The 21,113-nt window shown below is 54.3% G+C and overlaps 5 protein-coding genes across 5 annotated transcripts; 3 read left to right on the forward strand and 2 right to left on the reverse strand.

Moving 5' to 3' along the window:
• Nucleotides 1-1,521: 1,521 nt before the first annotated feature.
• ACET3X_000868 (uncharacterized protein) lies at nucleotides 1,522-3,108 on the reverse strand (the record flags this gene model as incomplete). Its single annotated transcript, XM_069448211.1, has 5 exons — nucleotides 1,522-1,974; nucleotides 2,019-2,432; nucleotides 2,492-2,752; nucleotides 2,815-2,895; nucleotides 2,989-3,108. The coding sequence occupies 5 exons, from the start codon at nucleotides 3,106-3,108 to the stop codon at nucleotides 1,522-1,524; spliced, it is 1,329 nt and encodes a 442-aa protein (XP_069311110.1).
• Nucleotides 3,109-4,266: 1,158 nt separating this feature from the next.
• Nucleotides 4,267-5,422, forward strand: ACET3X_000869 (uncharacterized protein; the record flags this gene model as incomplete). Its single annotated transcript, XM_069448212.1, has 2 exons — nucleotides 4,267-4,387; nucleotides 4,467-5,422. The coding sequence occupies 2 exons, from the start codon at nucleotides 4,267-4,269 to the stop codon at nucleotides 5,420-5,422; spliced, it is 1,077 nt and encodes a 358-aa protein (XP_069311111.1).
• A 1,364-nt stretch (nucleotides 5,423-6,786) lies between these two features.
• Nucleotides 6,787-9,785, forward strand: ACET3X_000870 (uncharacterized protein; the record flags this gene model as incomplete). Its single annotated transcript, XM_069448213.1, has 3 exons — nucleotides 6,787-7,892; nucleotides 8,006-8,966; nucleotides 9,021-9,785. The coding sequence occupies 3 exons, from the start codon at nucleotides 6,787-6,789 to the stop codon at nucleotides 9,783-9,785; spliced, it is 2,832 nt and encodes a 943-aa protein (XP_069311112.1).
• A 1,028-nt stretch (nucleotides 9,786-10,813) lies between these two features.
• On the reverse strand, nucleotides 10,814-12,177 carry ACET3X_000871 (uncharacterized protein; the record flags this gene model as incomplete). The annotated part of the gene is made up of 3 exons (XM_069448214.1): nucleotides 10,814-11,783; nucleotides 11,835-11,975; nucleotides 12,023-12,177. 3 exons carry the CDS (start codon nucleotides 12,175-12,177, stop codon nucleotides 10,814-10,816), a joined length of 1,266 nt encoding a protein of 421 aa, XP_069311113.1.
• A 1,575-nt stretch (nucleotides 12,178-13,752) lies between these two features.
• ACET3X_000872 (uncharacterized protein) lies at nucleotides 13,753-17,041 on the forward strand. The gene has a single exon (XM_069448215.1). The coding sequence runs from the start codon at nucleotides 13,865-13,867 to the stop codon at nucleotides 16,880-16,882; it is 3,018 nt and encodes a 1,005-aa protein (XP_069311114.1). The 5' UTR covers nucleotides 13,753-13,864; the 3' UTR covers nucleotides 16,883-17,041.
• The last annotated feature ends 4,072 nt before the right edge of the window (nucleotides 17,042-21,113 follow it).

The raw sequence follows: 21,113 nt of genomic DNA on the forward strand, positions 1-21,113 counted from the left end.
GGTGGCGTGGGGCATCTGACTCTTTTGCTAGGTAATATGGGAAAGCTGTTGTGTTGTGAGCTTCCCCCCTTATGACTGTTGCTCTGATTGTTAGCAGGCTTTTGCTGCAATGCCGATCAAGAGGAAATACAATTTTCTATGCCCAGGGCCGATGGGTGCCCGGAAACACCTGGCGTTAGAACAGCGACGGCGGGATATGTTATGTTGTTACGGTCAGGTAAAGCGATTGGCTGAACGGCGGGGTAAAAGGAGGAAGGCTTGGCTTTTTTTCTCTCTCCCGCTGGCCAAAGCGGACTTTTACGGACTACATACACCGCCATATGTGCTTTGCCGGCTTTATATCCGCTGCGACGATTTTGTGCTATTGTGATTGGCGTACGTGGGCACAAAAACGGGCGCAGGCGAAAGTCGTTGACATAAAAAAATCATGTCGAGGGGCAGTCATGAGACGCTTTGCATCCAAACCGTCCTAGAGGAGAGTGTCACGAGCCCATTTTCACCCGGGCAACCGTCTCCCACCAGCCCTCTAGATCAGCGCGAGCCCAAACCTAGCGAACGAAATCGATGATGAGGTGTGTCGGCGCAACGCTGTGCAGAACGCGCAGAACAAAACATAATCGGTCGCCCTGGCAAGTCGGCCAATGCTCCGCTCCGCGGCCCCCTATGTCTGTGTATCGCAACGACGGCGCCACGTCCGTTCGCTTCCCGGGACCAATGCCCTCCCTTCTCACCCAATTATCCACATGGCTGCTGCCCCTGCAGCGACGACTGCCAAAATAGACACTCAACGTTCCTCCACCACATGGGAAAAACTCCCCGGTTTCATCTGTTGAGGTCGTTTGTAATCTCCACCTCGTGTCCCCGTAGACCCGCGAGTTCTGGCTACCTAGACCGCTCGGGACTTGAATCAGGTGGTAAACACTCGGCTCGAGTAGTGCTGCCTCCGGTAACGACGGGAGTCTCCAGGGCTCCACCGGCTGACATCTCTGACATCCACTGAGTCTTCAACCAAACCGTGGTTCATTCACCGCATGTTAATCTGCCGAACTGCTGCCGGGTCGGTCCCAGAGCAGGCCTTTGCAAGCTCCATTGATGCTAACATCACGGTCTGTGTTGACAAGAGTGCGGAATGATGGCGGAAACAGACGCACAAAGTGCGCCGAACGGGACAATTAATGTAGTAGTTAGTCTGAACGTCAAAGATGGAACCGCTTGATGCGTAGATATACGCAGGAGTGATATTCGCAGGTATATCTATCTCTGCGAGCTCTACACGAGAGAGTAGGATCCAATTGAGCTCCCCATAACAACCAAATCAAAACTCCGACTTGCTTTTCAAGCAGTCTATCCATAGTGAGCCTCCCAAAAAGCAACGTATCCAAACGCCCATGTGGCCCGTGGAGCTAACAATACTGGGAAACGGGCCGGAAAACAGGAACAAGGCCAAGGGAAAGTCTGGGGTACGCAAAAACAAACGCCTTACTATGATGTAATGCCCAAAACGCCTTGTTCAACCTTTGTTCATCTTATATCGAGCTGGAAGGGTTTAAACTTGGCTCCAATGGTGCTGCACCGCGGACACGTCGGCGCCCGACCGCGATTGTGCTCACTAACAAGTACGTCTACACACTCTTGACACAGGCCGCAGATGCATTCGGAACATGCATAGCTGTCGCGCAATATGGAAAGTTTCCGACATGCAGCGCAGTATATTTGCACAGGGAAAAGAGAGCTGGGTGAGGAATCAGATAGACCTTGGGAGGGCATGTGGAAAGTTTGGCCGGACATGGCGGATTCAATAGACGACTCGACGGAAGGGAAAGGCTGAAGATCCGACATGTCTGGTGGTGGAGGCGTCAAGGCGTTGTTCAATGGCGATGCGGTGTACGACTGAAGTTGTGAAGCAAAGTTGAAGGGAGGCATAGAGGTTCGGTTGTTCATCATGTGAGGAGATTGATTTGGCGATTGTGGGACCTGTTCATGTTAGACGAGATGGCATAGCGAAGTGTGGTACTAACCGGTGTAAGGTCTCGACTGTCCTCTTCTGTGGCCGAAGCTGCAGCGTCAATCAAGTCTTCCCATCTTTTACCCATGATGGCAGCCGCTGTTGCCGGCTCGGCAGAGTAAGCCTTCCTATCGTAGCTCAGCCTACGGGAGTAGTCCTTGGACTTCTGTCGCTCATGCTTTCCCCTTCGAGCATTCTGGCCTATAGATGACTTGCGAGGTCTGTTCGGTTTGAGAGAGTGCACGCCTGGTGGCAGTGTCGAAGAGCGCCCGGGAGGCGAGCGTGCGAGGGAGGAAGGAAGCAACTCTTGTTGTATAGAGGTGGAAGTATAGTAAGGTTCTTCGGCATTGACGTGTTGTTCTATGGTGGTAGGCGCAAATCGTGCGCGAGGTCTATAGTTCTTCGAGTCCGGGTCCGATGCTGCGTCCTGTTCACAGCAGCTGTTAGCTCGATCCTATGCAGGGAAGCGGCAGAGCGGCTTCATACCGGATCTGAGTCCCAGTCGTACTCGGCACGATGGTTGTGTAACGAGGCCAGGGCAGCTGCAGCAGTTGCAGCGGGTAGGAGCGACGGCCGTCGCATCTCGTCCGATGTGCGAATGTGATTGGTGCCGAAGTCGGTCTCAAAGAAGGAATTGTGTTCGTTCCCGCCATAATCGTACGTCTGCTGCGGTGCTGCCGAGGTCGTCGCGGGGGGAGGTGGGGGTCGTTCTTGTGGTGGTGTGTTGACCATTAACATGAAGCTCTCCTGCGAGTGGGAATGCCGCGTCAGCAAGAGGATTGCACGGTGTTGGCCATGGACAAGCTTACCTCAGTTGCCGGCAACTTGGAGATGTAGTGCTCGGGATGGGCACGGCGAATGTGCTCTTGCATGGACCGGAAGCGCTTCTCCTACGCATGGCGTGTTAGTCTGCACGTGGGAGCTCTCGAGGCTTGAAGCTTGCTATGACGTGAGAGAGGGAGAGAGCGGTAGTGGAAACTTACGCCAGTGCAGCGCTTGCGACAGGCGGAGCTGTCATGGTTACGCAGCGGGCAGACAACGACGTTATTCTCATCGCTGACGGAGAATGAGCTCGTCAGCGGTGCTGCGCGCGAAGGAGGCATGGCTGCGAGCATCAATGGCAGAAGCTTCCCAACGAAGCAATGGCACGCGAAAAAGCTGGGCGCTGGTATGGAGAAGCTCTACCGGAGCTTGCGCAGCTTGGGGGAGAGGGTTATAGTGTCGGCAGAGGCTGGTGTGGTGACTACGGCAGGTTGACGAGGAAGCTCTGGGCTGAAGTTGCTGCTACTGCGGATAGACGTAACTGAATGCGGGGCAGCTGGGAGCAGTCGGCGGGGCTGGAGAGAAAGTGATCAGGTAGTGGCTGTGTTCAAGAGTCACGATTGAACCATGGAAGAAGAAGAAGCAACGCGGGTGCACTGCTGCTGTCAGAGGAGAGCTGTCTCGCCACAACCAGCTCGAGCGGATGAGCAATCAGACGGCTGCCCTGGAGCTGAGGCGAAGAAGATAGCTTGGAGAGCTTCGTGCTGCCCAATGGCCTGCCGCTTGAATGGGGATTTGTGCGCTCCAATCAGACGTGGTCGTGATCGCGGCGACTCATAATCAGCTTAGACGGCGCAGAAGCCTTCTCACAGCTCAAGTCCCGTGCATGCAAGAAATTTTGACCAATGCGAACTACTGCTCGGACTCTCCAGCAGCACATCGGCTACGGCGCCATGAAGATTTTTTGCTCTTCGAATGCCGAGCTAGATCCAGTTTCGGCCGGCAGGACCAGGAAAGTGCTGCACTTGGTTGCAGGGAGCTGCATCTACCACATTTCCGGCGGCGGGTTTTGGGCGAGGATGCGGTGGTGGAAAGCGTCAGGGAAGACGGAGAACGAAGGAGCGAAGAAGACACGCAGCACGCGACAACGACGACAACGAGCTTTTGACGCGCCGGGGTGTGGCAATTGTTGAGTGACAGGAGCACCGTCTTGCTCATCGCTTTCCCAGATGCGTCACATGCTTCTCGTCTGCACCTGCTATTTCTCCCCGATACTCGTTTACGACTAACCTCGCTCGCGTCAACCTTCCAAAGCATTTGCTTCTGCGCCCGTTCCAAGGCGATGGCGCACGCCCATAATCATCATGGACAAGGGCATCACAGACTGACACGGCATCGCCGTAGCTTCTTGCTTCGTCTCCCTCTCCTCACATGTCTTTCGTTGCCGCCGCATCGTCGTGCGCCTTGCCGACATTGTCTTGCACTTGTTTTCCGCTAGCATGGCACTCTCCGTCGAGTCGTTGAATGGAGACACTTCCTTTCTCCTTACCTTTGACCCACCCGCTGCCCCACTGTCGTCACCAGGGTTGTTCCCAGGCTCCTTTACGATTCTGGTTGACCGTAAGTCTTTGAGGATCGCGTCTTGGATCGTACATGGGACGAGAGTATGTAAACACGTGCTAACCTATTCTCTGGATAGCTTGGCTATCAGGGCCGTCAATCATCCTAAACTCCATCTTCTCGCATTCTGAGCAACGGGCGAAACCGTCCATCTCGAGCCTCAAAGACCTTGACCGCGAACCCGATCTCGTGCTTATATCCCAAGACAAGCCGGACCACTGCCATGAAGCCACATTGCGCCAGCTCCCACCAGACTCGGAGACGACTATTCTAGCCATCCCGTCTGCGGCCAAGAAGATTCGGTCGTGGAAGCATTTCCGTCCCGGCCTTGTGCAGGCTCTACCAAAATACGCCGAGGGCGATGGTCGGTCTATACACCGCGTAGTGATACCGCCACCGTCTCCTCGAGGGACGTGTGGTGAGATAACCGTGACTTGGATTCCAGCGAAACGAGACCTGTCCAAAGTGCACCACGCCATTGGAATAACGTATCGGCCTCCGTGTACTGTGCTCTCATCGCTTAGTCCTATGCACTATATCGACCTGCCCCTGAGCCCGCCCCCCTCGCCCGGATCTCCAATGACCATTGCCTCATCGCCTCGTACCATAGTGCCGTCGCCGTACAATGATCGTGAGAAGACGCTGTCCGTCATCTATTCGCCTCACGGTGTTTCATACGACGTGATTCGTCCCTACGCAAGCTCGTACCTTGTCTCGGAATCCGCCCTTCCACTCACAGCGCTTCTGCATTCTTTCGACTGCGTGGAGAATCCTTGGTGGCTGGGAGGAAACATATCTGCTGGAAGTCCCGGTGGCACTAAGATTGCTAAGAGTCTTTATGCCAAAGCGTGGATCTCTGCCCACGATGCAGACAAGGACAACCGAGGCTGGGCAGTCAAGTTGACACAGATTGCACAACACGCAATTGACGAAGTGAAGAAGATGGTGGAGGAAGGCGTTGTCAGGAAGAAGTTACCCAACACCGAGGTCATAATACTGGGCCCTGGAGAGAAACATCGAATCGCTGTCGGATGAACATGGTGCCATTTCCAAGAGCCCAAGACTGCTGCTTGCCCAGGTTGTCCGGCCGATACATGACCGGCCACGACCGAGCAAGGTGTTTAGAGATGTTGCCATGTTGAATCACGTTTCAGGCGCACGTTACAATGCTGAGGCCCGGGCTCACCAAAGAGAGTCGCCTGGTCAAGCGTTGAAAAAGTGGTGGGGGTTGTGTTTGGGGTTCTTGAAAGCAGCATAGTAGGGGAGCGGAAGCATGCTAGCGTCGCGGGCGCAAGTGCCATTGGGGGCGCGATAGTCAAGACAGATGCACTGAGGAGAACATGCCATATCAGTGTAGATCTGTACACGGCCGGGTGTGCGGGGAGTATGTGTAGGCTGCGGAGCACTGCATACTTGCGGTGGTTGCTACGCGATGTGCTGCCGTGGTGGGTGGCCGAATACAGGGCTGGGCTAGACAGGAGATTGGCGGTGGAGCAGGGACTAAATAGTGCCGACTCTGGACGCGTGGGCAAAGTGCGGCGCAGGGCAAAGGCCGGCTCGCACACTCTGTTGTCCGGTGCGCGACAACGTGGGCGGCATGGACCGGGATTGGATAGCAACAGCCAGGCACAGCTTGGGCGTGCAAAATAACCTTCTCCTCTGCAACGGCGTCGGAAGGGTGGTTAAGAATAGGCCTGTCTGCGAGCCACAGCATGACGCCGTACCGGGCTGCCGGGACTATTGGTGTGGCTGAGGGCATGCATGTCGACTGTTCTTAATCCAGACGCGCAATCTCCCTCTACGGACGCGCGGAACACAGAGACGAGACGGACGCATGGCACTGGAGCGGCATGATGGGCGTGAAAAGTAGCAGAGAGAAGCGACGAATGCAGTGAAGCAGGTCCGCGTGCATGCAAAGTGTCGTAATTCCGAGCCCTTGTGCTGCCGCCGCCGCTGCTGCTGCTTCTGGTGGCTTCGCAGGGTGCATGCAATAAGGCACGATCCACCTGCCAAGGCTAGCGCAAGACGGAAGTCGGATCGCGGCGAGCAAAGGGCTGACGAGCGCAGTGCCAACTATTCGCACGAGCATCACCAGCTCCGACTCCTGGCTGCACACCCGACACCACGCCCATTCTTGCGCCCGCCCGTCTTCTTACCACGCCCCCATTGATTGAGCGCCTGCCGCCCCCGTCTCCCTCCCCCCTCCGTCGTCCGCTCTGCTCTGCTCTGGGAGTCTCTGACGGCGCTGCGCTACCCTACGCAATCACCCGGACGACGCCCAACCCCGACCTTCACAAGCCACCCGTCTCTCCCACACACGCATCCATCCGCACACACTGGCTTCCCACGCCTCCTCGCCGACGCCTCCTCCGCAGCGCTCGGGGAAGGCTGCCTCGTTGATGAGCGTAACCATCCATGAGTCGCAGATGATGCCCTCGTATGGCGCCGACGCAACCGACCGCCCTTCCTTTGCCCATGCACAAACAACTTCCACTCCCCCCGCGCGCACCCCCTCGGACCGCTCCTCCCCCAATGGCAGTGCCGCGGCCATGAATGGCAAGCTGTCCAACGGCCGCCCGGCCAGGCCTGCGAGCATCGACAAGCGCCTGTCGCACGAGGAAGGGCGCCATGGCCGGAGCAGGGGAGACGCCATGGACGCTGACGGCTTCAACAACAACAACACCACCACCACCACCACCACCAACAACAGCCGCTCGTCCGACATGCCGCAGCCGTCCAGCGAGCGCCCGAGCAGGGACGACGGCTACTTCGCCTCGGTCCACAGCAGCAAGACCAAGGACCGCTTTTGTGGCAGCACCACGCACGTTGAACTCGGCCAGGTAGACTCCTTCGATGGAACAAAAGAAGCAAGCAAGGACTTTTACGTGCCGCATGTCGGCTCCATGTCCAACCCTACCACGTCGCCCTCGCCCCAGCCCCAGCCCCAGGCCGACGACGCCGCGTCCAACCAGCAGACACCGACCCAACCGCATCGTGTCTCTTCCCCGCCGGCTTCCAACCACAACAATCCCAACTCTGCGCAGCCACCCAACCGCCTACAGCACCGCAACACCCTCGAGGTCCCCAAGCTGCAGACATCGCGCGCCCGCGACACCCAGAACAACACCGACGACGTCATCACCGCAAGCGGGAGGTTCTCGCCCTCGACGCCACATCGCCGGAGAGGCTCCATGTCGCTTGTGCGTAGGACCACACGCTCCGTCAACTCCGACGTCCATCTTGACGAGGTGCCCCAGGACGATGACGCCGCCCGCTGGGCTGAACACATACGACAGAAGAGGGCTAGCAAGCGGAAGCGCAAGGAGGACGAGGACGAGGACCGCGTCGTAGTAGGCACCAAGGTGGACCAGAACCATGTCAATTGGGTCACTGCCTACAACATGCTGACGGGTATCCGCTTCACCGTCTCGCGAACCAACGCCAAGATGGACCGAGAACTTACCGATGCTGACTTTGACGCGAAGCACAAGTTCTCGTTTGACATGTACGTGCCGGCTGGTTTTTCTTATAACTTCACGCACCTGTTCGAGTTCAGCTTCATTTCGTCTGCCAGACCTGTATTCTCTGCCCATTCGCTCAACACTGACACTCCCACAGAACCGGTAACGAGCTTACTCCTTCCGCCAAGTACGACTTCAAGTTCAAGGACTACGCACCATGGGTCTTCCGCCATCTCCGCACTACCTTCAAGCTCGACCCTGCCGATTATCTCGTCTCGTTGACAAGCAAATACATTCTTTCCGAGCTCGGCTCTCCCGGCAAGAGCGGCAGCTTCTTCTATTTCTCTCGCGACTACAAGTACATCATCAAGACTATTCACCACGCCGAACACAAGTTCCTCCGCAAGATTCTCAAGGACTACTACAACCACGTGCAAGAGAACCCCAACACCCTTCTTTCCCAATTTTACGGCCTGCATCGCGTAAAGATACCCTATGGACGCAAGATCCATTTCGTCGTCATGAACAACCTCTTCCCTCCGCATCGAGACATCCACCGCACATTTGATTTGAAGGGCTCGACGATTGGGCGAGACTTCAAGGAAGACAACTTGGCGACGAACCCCCGCGCAACACTGAAGGACCTGAATTGGTTACGCAGAAACCAGCATCTCGAGCTAGGGCCGTCGAAGAAAAAGATGTTCATCGAGCAGATGCAGAGAGACGTCAAATTGCTGCAGCGCTTGCACATAATGGACTACTCACTCCTCATCGGCATCCACGACTTGGAGAAGGGTAACGAAGAGAATCTGCGAGACAAAACACTCAAGGTCTTCTCACCAGGTGGAGAGGAGGCACCAGAGCCACAACCGAATCAGCTAATGCGTACACCATCAAAATTGGAGAGCGCTCGGAAAGCAAGGGAACTGAGGCAGATGGTCAAGACACAGAAGCCAGTGCCAATGGGTCAGACCTCCAGCAAGATGCCGGATGAGTTGGAAGACCCTAACCGAAACTTCTACTTCTATTCCGACGATGGCGGCTTCCGAGCTACTCACGAAGACAACGCTCCTGGAGAGGAGATCTACTACCTCGGTATCATTGACTGTCTGACACACGTAAGTCTGCAACATGATCAAAGCACATGTTATAACGTACTAATTTCACTCCAGTACTCATTCATCAAACGCATGGAGCACTTTATCAAGGGCATCGCTAATACCGAGTCTCAAATATCAGCTATACCCCCTGAGCGATACGGTGATCGATTTATCAAGTTCATCAGTGGTGTCACCAAAACCAAAGAAGCGGCCGATCGCGAGAAGATGGAGGAGGCCACTAAAGATCTCAACGAACTATCACTAGACGGTGTCAACCAATCATCGACCGACCGCGTCATAGAGAAGGCAGAGCATCAAGCCGATCGCTCGCGGCGACAAGGTCACGGGGAGGAGAACGTACCAAATCTGCACATGAGGGTAGTACGTAGTCCGTCCGCGGAAAGAGGAGAGATTGGGACCACTCTTCCTGTAGTCGAAGAGGCTGGCGAGTCTTCAAGCGTTGGCGGGCATAGCAATCGGAGCGCTTCGGAAGGTGCTCATGCCATAACCACAAGCAACAACGAGGCTTCGCCGCCTCCACCACTCACAGGAACACCCTACCTTGGCCCTCCGCGCCTTGAGTCCAGATCTAGGTCAGTGTCTAGAGAAAGGGATCATTCACAGGGTAGGCCACCACCGACACCGCCAAAGGACTCGGGCACCGCAGATAGCGATGGTCGACCACCCACTCCAGCAAAGGATGCCGATTACATGCCCAACAGGCACTCTGGGCCGCCCACACCACCGAAAGAAGACAAAAGAGGAGGCATACCCAGAGCCTCTCTGGACAAGGACCTACCACGAACGCCATTAGAGACAACCATCAGGATCAACTAAGCTCGTCAACGCATCTTGTCCAAACTCGCCATCTTGTCGCACCTTTTTATACAAAAACCTTTTGCATACCGCCTGGTCAAGCGCCAGGCTTTTTCTTTTGTCGCTCCCTTGCGTTGCGAATGCATGATACCATGAGCCGCCGCCCGCTTCATAGGGCGTCGATACGCTCCTGCTTTTCCTTTGTTCACGTTTCTTCCATTTCCTGCCTCTGTTTAGAGCTGCGTAGCTTTTTTTTTCCCTCCTTCTCCTTCGTCTCTTGTTGTTGTTGGATCACGGAATTGGAACGGACGGCCTGTGTAGTACATTTCTTTCTCGTTTTCTTGGTCTCCGTCTCTATCGAACTCGCGGTGCTGGTGCATAGGAGTTGGACGTCGCCGCCGCCCCTTGTTTATGTAGGATAGCTTTCTGTGGTTTGGTCGAGGGAGGTGATAATAGCAGTTAGTGTTTTCGGACAGGTACTGTTTATACCGGCTAGGGAGCCGTGGTTAAGGAAAAGAAGAAGAGGAAGAAGCGGCCATGTCGTTGAGAAAAGAGGGAGTGGACGGTTTGGTCGTATATCTAGTAGATAGACGAAAGAAATTACAATTGCATATAATAAACGTTGCCTCTCCTCCTGTCGGTTTTAGTCAGATGCTGAGAAGATGATGAAACGAATCGAGAGTGTCTTATATATGCCACCAACTAACGCATGGTATTTCTGTACGTCTGCTTTATACCAATATTCAACCTTTTATGCGGACGGAGAGGTGTAGGAGATTGTCTATCAGTTTTTTTCTTTGCTATAGCAGCAAATCGCATGATGGAATCACACTTGAACATCGAGTTCAACGAAGAGTAATCCACGAACGATGGGAAGCAATGAAAAAGCAGGCGATACAAATATGTTCACGTAGTGTCATGCATTAACAGAGTTGCAATGGTACACGCCTCTGCAACGCTCATAACTAAAAGGCCTAGTCTATCTGGTAGTACAATGCCATATCTCTCCCGTATCAAGTTTCATCCCCAAACGCAAGCAGCAGATTCGCTTACTTGTAGAAGTCGAACTTGTCGGCCTCGGCTGCACCCTTGACCTGGCTCGTGTATGCCTCCTCCAAATCGCTCTGAATGATGTTGTACCTGTTCTTGCGAACAGCCCTCAGACCTGCTTCCTGCATGATGGCTGCGATAATGGCACCGGAGAGAGGGTCGTTGCGGACAATCAAGCTGTCGAGGTCCACTTCAGGCGACAGGCTCATCTTTCCGGCAATGGTGGAGAAGATGAGACGACGCTCACGGCGGTCACGTAGCGAAGGGAATTCAATCTTCCTGTCGAGACGACCGGGTCGGAGTAGCGCAGGGTCGAGAGTATCCGCGCGGTTTGTTGCCATGATAACCTTGACGTTAGAGGTCTGGTCGAAACCGTCCATCTGGTTGAGTAGCTCGAGCAAAATACGTTGGACTTCACGGTCGGCACCCGTCTGCGCATCGAAACGTTTGGTAGCAATAGCGTCGATCTCGTCGATGAAGATGATGGATGGTGAGTTCTCGCGCGCCATCCTGAACACGTCACGAACCATACGCGGGCCTTCACCCAGATACTTTTGTACGAACTCGGAGCCGACGACGCGAATAAAAGATGCTGTGGTGCTGTTCGCTACAGCCTTGACCAACATAGTCTTTCCTGTACCTGGAGGTCCATACAACAGTACACCGCGCGGTGGATCGATACCGATCTGCTTGTAGAGGTCGAAGTGTGTGAGGGGCAGTTCGACAGCTTCCCGAATCTCCTGCTTCTGCATATCGAGACCTCCGACGTCGGCATACGTGATGTCAGGCTTCTCATCCTGGCCAAGCATGGCAATCGACGAGTCAGCCTCTGGTGGTAGGATGTCGACGAGGGCATTTGAGTGGCGGTGTAGCGCAACGGACGAGGATGGCTTGAGGAGTTCGCGATCGAGGGTGGAGAGGATACGGACGACGTAGTTGGAGCCGGTTGACGATTGTACGATGCCGGTGCTATGCGTGTCAGTGCTATGACGCAAGTGATATGCCTGTGGTCAAGCTTACTTCTGGTCGATGGCCTCCATGAACTGCCCTATCACAAGCGGCACACTCTGGATACGCTTGATCTCTTCTTGTGCCCTCACCAATTCTCGCTTTAAACTCCGCTGCTCATCTTTGATGTACTCTTCCTGTAAGTGGATGTACCTGCTCCTGTTAGCCGCCTATGTTCCAACCGTCTGGATGCCACGTACTCTAGTTGCCGTTGCAGCTTCTTGAAGGTCGAGTAGTCATCATTTCCCTCTGTAGAGAAGCCCTCTAGGGTATCAAAGTTCGGTATCGATGAAGGAAGCTGCTTCTTGTGCGGCGGGACGGTGTTGGCCGGGTTCTCGACGGCGGTGTCAGCCATGGTGATAGTGGCCGGAGGAGGTTGATTTGGGTACGAGTCGGTTGTGGGTTCTCAACAGCGAGGGACGGCGATGGTCAGCGGTGATTGTTGTTGGCGTGTTGTTCGTGAGGCAGTGCTTGTCTGTCGCAATGTTGATGAAGCTCATGGGAGGCGCGATCGGCCAATGCGAGACGCTAACGCCGACATCACGTGAAGGTGACGATCACCCAGGCGCTCTCACTGGGAAGCACATCTCAGACAGCATCTGTTGCGACGCGTCAAAAAAAGAAATCACGATGCTCTGGTCACGCGATGAATGCTTGATGTTTCGTCGAGTGACGAACTTGAGATGACAATTCACCTGAATGGAGCATGAGTATGAGTCCCAACGCTGTCGGGCTTTGTCAAAGCAGGCCTGGTTGGATGGTTGTAGACCCTTGCGTACTGCTTTAGACAGCCAGACTGTGTATGGTAGGCATGAGGGGTAATGACCTGCTCGCCCCGAGAAGTTACCTTTTAACTGGAAGATGATGTGGAGTACAGAGAAGCCCCAAAACCTAGTTTTACCCACCACTTTGGAGTAGTAAATCCCCGGCCGGTTCACCACGACGACGGCATTGTACTTGGTAGGTAGGAAGCCATGGATGGGTTTATAGGACTGCCGAGGTATTGGATTAATAGAACAGAACACGAGCCTCCTCACAGACATGTATCATGGCACATGCATGCGCCCGCAATCTGACATGTATAACCCTAGTCACCGTGGCAGATTACCGGCGTGTGACGCGCCGATCACCAACGGGTGTACATGAGTAGACGCGAATTTGCACCGTATTGTACTCGGCAGGAGAGAGGCCGGCTGGACCAGGTTGAAACGAGCTGGGTGGTGGGCTGCCTCTAGGGTGAGGGCGAGTTGAGCGGTTGGCTGGGTCTCGACGCAGAGTCAAGCGGTCTGGGGTGCCCACTCTCGACGCCCAGCGATGCGATAACAGCGTCATTACTGCAGGAACAGAGTGATGTAATAAGTGGAGAGACAGATGTTTCCGTGTCACGACGGCCAAACTGACCCGGAGAAATGTAGAATTGAGTTAGACTAGGCTTGTGAGTTGCCGGCGACGCAGGCACTCCACTGGCCTGTCGCAACGCGCGAACGCGTCTGCTGCTCCGGAAGCTGCTGTGCCTGTGTCTGCGTTTTTTGAGAGTTTGCTGTCGCTGCTGTCTGCGGCGACGTGCTTTGAGTTTTCAAGTCGCGGACACTGCCCTGGTCTCGTGATGCCCGACAAGGCTAGTGAGTAGAGGCTGGGAGGCTGCCAAGAAAACTGTTCCTTCCTCCGCTCTCAGCAACGCATAGTCCGCAAAGCGCGTCTGCGGTACGTCAAGTTATCGACCGCATTGAAAGCCACTCGTTTTCCGTCCTGCCCTGATGAGAAGATCATTTTAGCGTCGGTCTATTGTCGCGTGGTGTGTATTATCTTATCCTCCCTCTCTCTCCCTTGGTTGCTGGCGTGTCTGTTCGAGACCTCGTGCGGGTGCTGCTGCTAGAGTCGCGTCCATCTAAACATCAACATGCGTGCTGACCACAGGCTAGCCAAGTCAGAACCAGGCACTCACGTTACCCCCATCGCCCTCGCGCTCCTCTCCATCTACACGCGACTGTCCATTCCCTCTCCCCACCCTTGCCAGCCATTCGCGGCAGTAGTGCACCATCATGGACTTCCAGTCCCCCCAGAACGGAATGTACGATCCCTCGAGCTTCATCGACCCGAGCGCAATCGCAAACCCCCAGATGAATGGCGCGCGCCCATATAACCCCATGCCGTCGGTGCCCCAGAAGCGAGACTCGACGGGCGCCGCCCTCTCTCTATCGCGCTCCCAGACACCTTCACAGCAAGCCCAATTCGGCTTCCAGCACCAACAAGCCTTCACCAACACGCCTTCCCCTACTATGCAGAGCCAGCACTTCGCGCCTGGCCAGATGGGAGGCCAGCGGATGAACACTGCCTCGCCCGCGCAAAACCCCCATGCGCCGCAGATGTCGCCCATGAACTTCCAGCCCTCGCCCATGAACCAGGCCTTCAACGCCAACGCGGGAAACCAGTTCCCAGTGCAGTCAGTCCAACTGTCGCAGAACCTCCAGAGCCGTCAGCAAGAAGCGCAAAGGCAATACGCGATGCGCCTGCAGCAGCAGCAACAGTTGGGCAACCTCGCCGCGAGCAACATGGCCGCGCGACAGGTACAACAGCCGGGCGCGCAGATGCCGGGCGCAATGCAGACCCCTATGCAACACCCAGGCATGCAGCAGAACATGATGCAGGCCCAAGGACAGACACCGAATCCCCAATCGCAATACAACCAATTTATCAAGAACGTTCAGGCACTAATGACCCAGCACAACCGTCCCTTCAATCACCAACCACTCTGCGCTGGCCGTCCAACAAATCTCCAGAACCTCTACGCGGCTGTCATGCGCTTCAAGGGCCACCGGTTTGTGACGCAGCAGAATGGATGGCCCAGAATTGCGCAGATGATGAGCATACATCCACAGCAGTTTCCCAATGCTCCCAACGAGTTGCGCCAGATATACGAACAATATTTGAGCCTCTACGAGACTGCTTACCTCCAAAGGCAGCAGCAAATGCAGCAGAAAGGCATGCCTCCGCAAGGACAGATGGGACAAATGGGACAAATGGGACAAATGGGACAAATGGGTCAGATGGGTCAGATAGGATCTATGGGTCAGCAGATGTCGCCAACAAGACCGACTATGCCCGGGCAACCAGCCGCCGTTCCAGGACACCAGGAATACCTTCAGCAACTACAGAGATCGCAGGAGGCCATGAAGCAGCAACAGCAGCAGCAACAACAACAACGGCAATCGCTCCCGCCGACCCAGCCGCCACATCAGCAACTTGAGCCATCCCCGCATCCACACCAGTCTACCCCTCTGCAGAGCAACGCAGTGCTCCCTAGCGTTAACGGAAACACACCACAGCCTGACGGAAACTCGCGGAAAAGTCTCAGCAGACAGCTGGAAGGGACTCCCACTCAGGGACAAGAGCCTGGCCAGTCCCAGCCGTCACCGATGAAGCAGGAGGAGAATGCTACTGCCGATCCGGCGTTAGCTGCCGTAGAGGAGCCTGAGAAACGCAAGCCAGTAATCGAGCAGGACGATGGCACCCGGGTCTACCAACCCGCTTACCGTACGCAGGATACATGGGGAGGCCTCGACTTTGATTCCGACAATTTCAAGAACATGATCGACACGATCACAAACTACAAACCAAATGTGCCATTACTGCCGGAGATGGGTGTCATCGATGTTCGAGCGATTATCATGAGCATCAAATCGGGACTCCATGCAGAGGTCCGACTGGGGCTGGACACCCTCACGCGCATAACGTACGATAATACCGTACAGTTCAATTTGTCCCACTGCGAAGATTTGACCGAGGTGTTGGTGGAATATGCAGAAGATCAATTGGAAATATTAGGGAACGATAACCCCGAAGTCACTGACATAATCGATCTCACACCATACGAGGACGTTCTGCATCATTGCCGCGAAGAGGCCTCAGCACTACAAGAGCTCCCACAAGCGGGTTCGAAGGAGTACATGCTCAATCGTACTGCGGATCGATTGCTCGCAATCACGACCATCTTCCGGAATCTGTCCTTCCTCGAGGTTAACCACGACTCCTTGGTCAGCCCTGCAGTCATCAAATTCCTCGCAAACTTCATTCGGCTTGTTGGAACCCGCGTACTATTACTACGGTCACACATCAACACCTTCGACTTCATGAAAGACGTCGTTACTTTCTTCTCCAACACCAGCGCCAAGGTTGTTTTGCCGAACCGCGAAGACGCCTATGCTGTATTACACTTCCTATGCGCTTTTGCGCCTGTTCCACGACCTGCTGAGCCTGTAAAGTTTACACCTTTCAACCCGCAAATCCACCGTTACCTCCCCTCGGCCGTTGACAGTCTTGCGAAGCTCCTGGCCCGCGACGATCCCAATAGGACATACTACAAGCAAATCTTTATCAATGAGGCAACATCCACCCCTGCGTATGACCTTCTGACGCGTTCCTTCGCCCTTGCCATCTCTGTTGTGCCGGACCGCAACTACATCGAGAACAAAATGTACCAGATGAAAGAGCCACGTCCCAAGGAGGTGCGCATGTTCGAAGCACGCGTTGCAGAGTCGAGAAAAGCATACCTTATGCAGGGCATGCTAGCAGCAGACATACTCGCTAGTCTAGCTCCAGGACCCGAGACTGGCATCTGTCGCTCATGGCTCGAATCAGAGGATGGTTGGGCGCATAGCCTGTTAAAGTTTGCAATGTCACTTTCCGCTACCGATGCAGCCATCCCACACCCCCCACAACCACCAAATCACCGCGGTCAGCGACCCATGGACCATGACCGGGAAGGCTTCCAGCTCATCGTCCATCGTGCGCTATCGACTCTCAAACGCCTAGGTGACAAATCAAAGGGTGGCGAGCCCCTGGTCAAGGGCATGCAACAACCAAACGGGCACATGAACCACGACGATGAAGACGAGTATGACGACGATGATATGGAGATCTTCAATTTCAACGGTAGCTCGTGGAAAGTCAAGGCGGATATCCTACCTCGAAAGGAGACGATGCTCGGCGCACTCTTGACCGCACAGTTAGACGTGCGGAGCCTGAACCAGTTTTGCAAGATTGGCTATCTGGACGAATAAATGGGACGTGTAGGATAAGCGGAATAGGATGGGATGAGGTGTATAGGCGAAATATAGGATGTGTATAACGGCGGAGGTTCTTTTTTTTTTGGAGACTATAACTTGAATCGGAAAGTATTATCCAAAGTTTTTTTTTATTGCTGTAGCATTGCGAGAGAGTTCATATGGTTTTGCTTCAGTCTCTTCTTGCCGTCTGTACCAAACTCTTTTTTTTTCCAACTTGTATAGACAATGCATGAGACTGTATGTGCAACATGAATGTCTTGTTTCGCTACCCAAGGTCGCATGCTCTGCTCTAGTCATCACATAATAATGAACATGTGAGGTAGAAGACTGTTTGTATTCTTCCATCTAGAGGACGAAGGATGTTGTACAAATTACTATGCTTGAAAGAAGCAACAAGCAGGGCACATACATGACTCTATAGTCTGTACCCGTGGATGAATAAACGCCATCAGAGCCACCCAGGCCCGAAAATCTCCAGAGTTGTTTTTTGGGTGATACTTGCCCGTATCAGGAGAAAGTTATCCCACCAACGCCATGCTATGCATTAAGAAAAAAAAGATCCGAAATCCTTCATACCAAGACGCGTGATGCGTCAGTGTCTCGATCCGCCGTTACCTTTGGGCGTGCTTGTATAAACCCTACAAATCCAACCAAGATACGTAGCAGCTCTTACACCTCGTTGATATCGTCCTCTTCCTCAAACAGCGATTGTTTCTACGACGGTGAACCAGCGAAAGAAGGGGTAGCGGGGACAACAGTAGCGGGCGACGCAGCACTTGCATTAGCATCCCTAAACGTGTCGTTTTGCTTCCTTTGACCGTTAAGGAGCGGGCAGAGCCTGATAGACATCGTGTTAGAGGATTTGTTCGATAAATGGGGTTCAATCTTTTGCAGGCTTACTTCTTGTTTGTCTTGATGTGGCCCACCTCGCCACAGTTTGCACACTTGCGAGGTGTTGCTCCACCTTTTCCTGGGCCACCGGTCGCTCCACCTTCTCCCGTCTGCGACTTGTGCAATCCTTTTGCCTTTTCACGGCCTTCGCGACGCTCGATGTTGCGAGCTAGACGTGCCAGTTCCGCCTTGAGCTTGATCTTTTGGGCCTTGTCCACTTCAGGATCACCGGTTGGCTTAATGTCTTCAATGCGCATGTTGAGTAGACGCTCTTGTCGCTTGTGCTTGATGTAAAGCTGGATGACGGCCGGGTCGGTGATGATCTCAGTGACATCCTCGAACTCGTCGTACTTGTTCTTGATAGTACGAGTAATCTTGAGCTTCTTACCACGGTTGTCCGCATTACTATTGCGGGACATCTGGGACATGGTCTCATCATCAGGACGCATAGCCGGAGTACCTACCTCGGAACGTTGGCGGTTGAGACTCGTTTGGTTGACGGCGGAGTCAATATCGTCTTCGGTGTCGGACGGTGGGTTCTGTGCAGATAAACTCTCCTTCTGCTTGTTCCAGATACGCTTGATGGCATTCTCATACATGACTTGCTGGCGCTGAACGTTGTAGCTGTGACCGCCAAGCTCTTTCATCTTCTTGTTATCAAGACGATCAGCTGCGCTCTCACCTACATCCCTGAAACCACCCTTCATTGAGACCTTGATGAAGCTGAAACCCAAGCCTTGGCCAGTAGGATCACCGTCACCGTGGAGCTCCAACATAGCCTTGCCAGCGCAGGCGTTGAGGAAATTTTTTGTTGTGTTCCAGGGCGCAAGTTTAACATCAGCGTTCTCATTATCCGCCTCTTCCTCGTCATCGCGGATTTCGTTGGACTTGATACCGGCGTCCTGCAGCTGTTTGTCACCAGCATGCATAGAGTCGATCAGACAGACGTCTTCTGGCTTGATCCAAGTACGTAGAATCGGTTCCTCAGGTACAGTCTCTCCTGGTACCGGCTCCCAAGTACCGATATCCTTCTGGTATTTCATGATTTCTCGCATTCGGGAACGATTCTGGGCAATCTCGGTACCGGGTAGATGCTGCTTGATCATCTCGTTACTCACCCAAGGCTGACGCGCATTCTTCTGCTGTCCCTTTCGGTATAATCGGAATGCAAGCATCTTAAGTCTCTTCTTCGATGCTTCCGTAACTTTGCGAGCATGTGTACCAGGCACCTCAACAGAGGGAAACTGTTGGCCAACGACCATAAGATTCGGAATGTTTCGCATGTAGTACCTGGGGCCATTAACCCCGGTCCAACTTCTGCTCACCAGGAAATCAGTCTGCTCGGGCTTGTGCTTGAACACAGGAGCTCGGTACATGGCGTTGTGAAGCGTCAGCACTTGCTGGCCTGGTTCTACCTGACCGAACAACGAGAACGGACTCTTATCCTGTGGTAGCAGCACCGAGGTCTCGCCAATTCCGTCTTCCGGTTTCGGTCGTGCAGTGTCCTCCATGTCCTTCCGGCGGTAGTAGTTGAGGATCTTGACACCCATACCAAAGTTGGACAAGGTAGTGGGGTACTCCTCAGAGTACTCGGCAAGAAGCAGATCAGAATTGTCGCCGATGTTGAGATCTTCGGCAGACGCGAAGGCCTCTGAGGGCTTGAGGTTTTTCTTGTGTTTCCTTTTGACAGACTTGAGCGGTGAGATGCTAGCTCGCTCGCCAGGCTTAAAGGTAATAGTAGGGCGATGGAAGGAGCGGAGCTCGCGGTCGGATAGTGCAACCTTGTAGAAAGGATATTGCAACTTTAGCGCGGGCAAGCTGTGCTCAACGTTCATGTGGCCAATCGTACTACGGACCTTCTGTTGGCTGCTTTCCTTGAGAGCGTCGTATGCCTCATCGTTAGAGATGTTGTAACGCTTGAACATGGGGTTCGCAAGGCTTCCGCGGCTGTCACGCTTGAGACCTAGGCCTAATGTGCGGGGTTTCGGTGGCTCTGCACTGGGCTGTTGCACATCAAGCAGGAGATGTGGGTCGTTCATGTCGAGAAGAATCTTCTTTGACAATCGCGCCGTCTCAAGCTCGGGATCGTCCCATGTGGGCAGCTCCATGTGATCGTAGACGGAGAAGTGGATAGGCTGGTCACGGCTTCCAAGTCTCCGCTTCTTGTTTGGCGACAGTAGCTCAGAGCCGATATCGCCATTACTCTCGGGTGGCGTTGGCGCCTGGTTCGCGTCGGACAAAGTTGTATCACTTTCACCGTCTGGCACATCCCAGTCCTCGCACGCAATTCTTAGGTCGCTCCACGACACATTGCCGATCATTTCATGATCATCGATGGTGTCGAGGTTGTCGAGCTCCAACTGGTCTTCACTATCGCCGCCCTCTTCTGCAGTGTTTGTGATGTGAATGAGGCCGCCCTGCTCCTCATCCTGTTGTCGCCCTGATTTGGCGGTGGTAGTTGTGGGTTGCAAACGGAAACTTTTCTCTTGATCCGTCGCAAGGTCCAGCGTAAGCTTATTGAGCTGGAACGGTTTTGGCGTCTTTTGTGGAACTTTCGGGATGTAAAAGGCGCGCTTTCGTGGTACCAGACTAAAGAAGCGTGGTGGCTTGTCCGCCTCGAAATTAGGCCAGATCTTCTCAAACTCTTCCCGTGATGTCTTGACCGGAGCAGCCGCTGGCTCGTCTTTCTTGCGCGAAGACTGTGCGAATAGAGCCAGTTGCTCGCGCACCTCAGGGTCCTCCTCTTCCTCCTCCTCTGCCTCTTGCTGTGCAGCACCGGCGGCGGTGTTGCGCGTAGCCGGCTGTGGCTTATCCTTTCCGATAGTGTCGAAGCCTTCTTGGACCAGGTCTTCGATGGAGGTGAGAGGATCGTCTTCGTGTTGCGTTGACGTCTGCACCGGATCAGAGTGACTGGGATCATCGCCAAAGAGATCATCGTTATCGTCGTTGTCATCGTTGTTGTCGCCAAAGAGGTCGTCCATGTCTACATCTTCGTTGTCCGCTGCGCCGCCAGAGTCCTGCAGGGTAGTTCCGCTGAAGTGTTGAGTGCTATCTGCGCCCTCGCCCGATTCAAACTCCTCGTCCGGCAGGTCATCGTCGCTAATGTCTTCGTAGTCGACTGCGTCGTCGGCCTTCTCGCCAATGTCCAGCGGCCTGTCGGCGATGCCACCCAAGAGATCTTCTTCACCCTCTGCAGCGCCCCGTGACATCTGTTGCATAATCTTGCGGAAGTCGTCCTCATCCTGGTCAAGGCTGTCGTCGTTACCACCGCCGGCGTTCGGGGGCGGGTGCTCGTCGGCCATGGTCGCGTGTGATGTTGCAGTACTTGAGCAGC

Source organism: Alternaria dauci, chromosome 1 (assembly GCF_042100115.1).
Source record: "Alternaria dauci strain A2016 chromosome 1, whole genome shotgun sequence".
NCBI classification, from domain to species: domain Eukaryota; kingdom Fungi; phylum Ascomycota; class Dothideomycetes; order Pleosporales; family Pleosporaceae; genus Alternaria; species Alternaria dauci.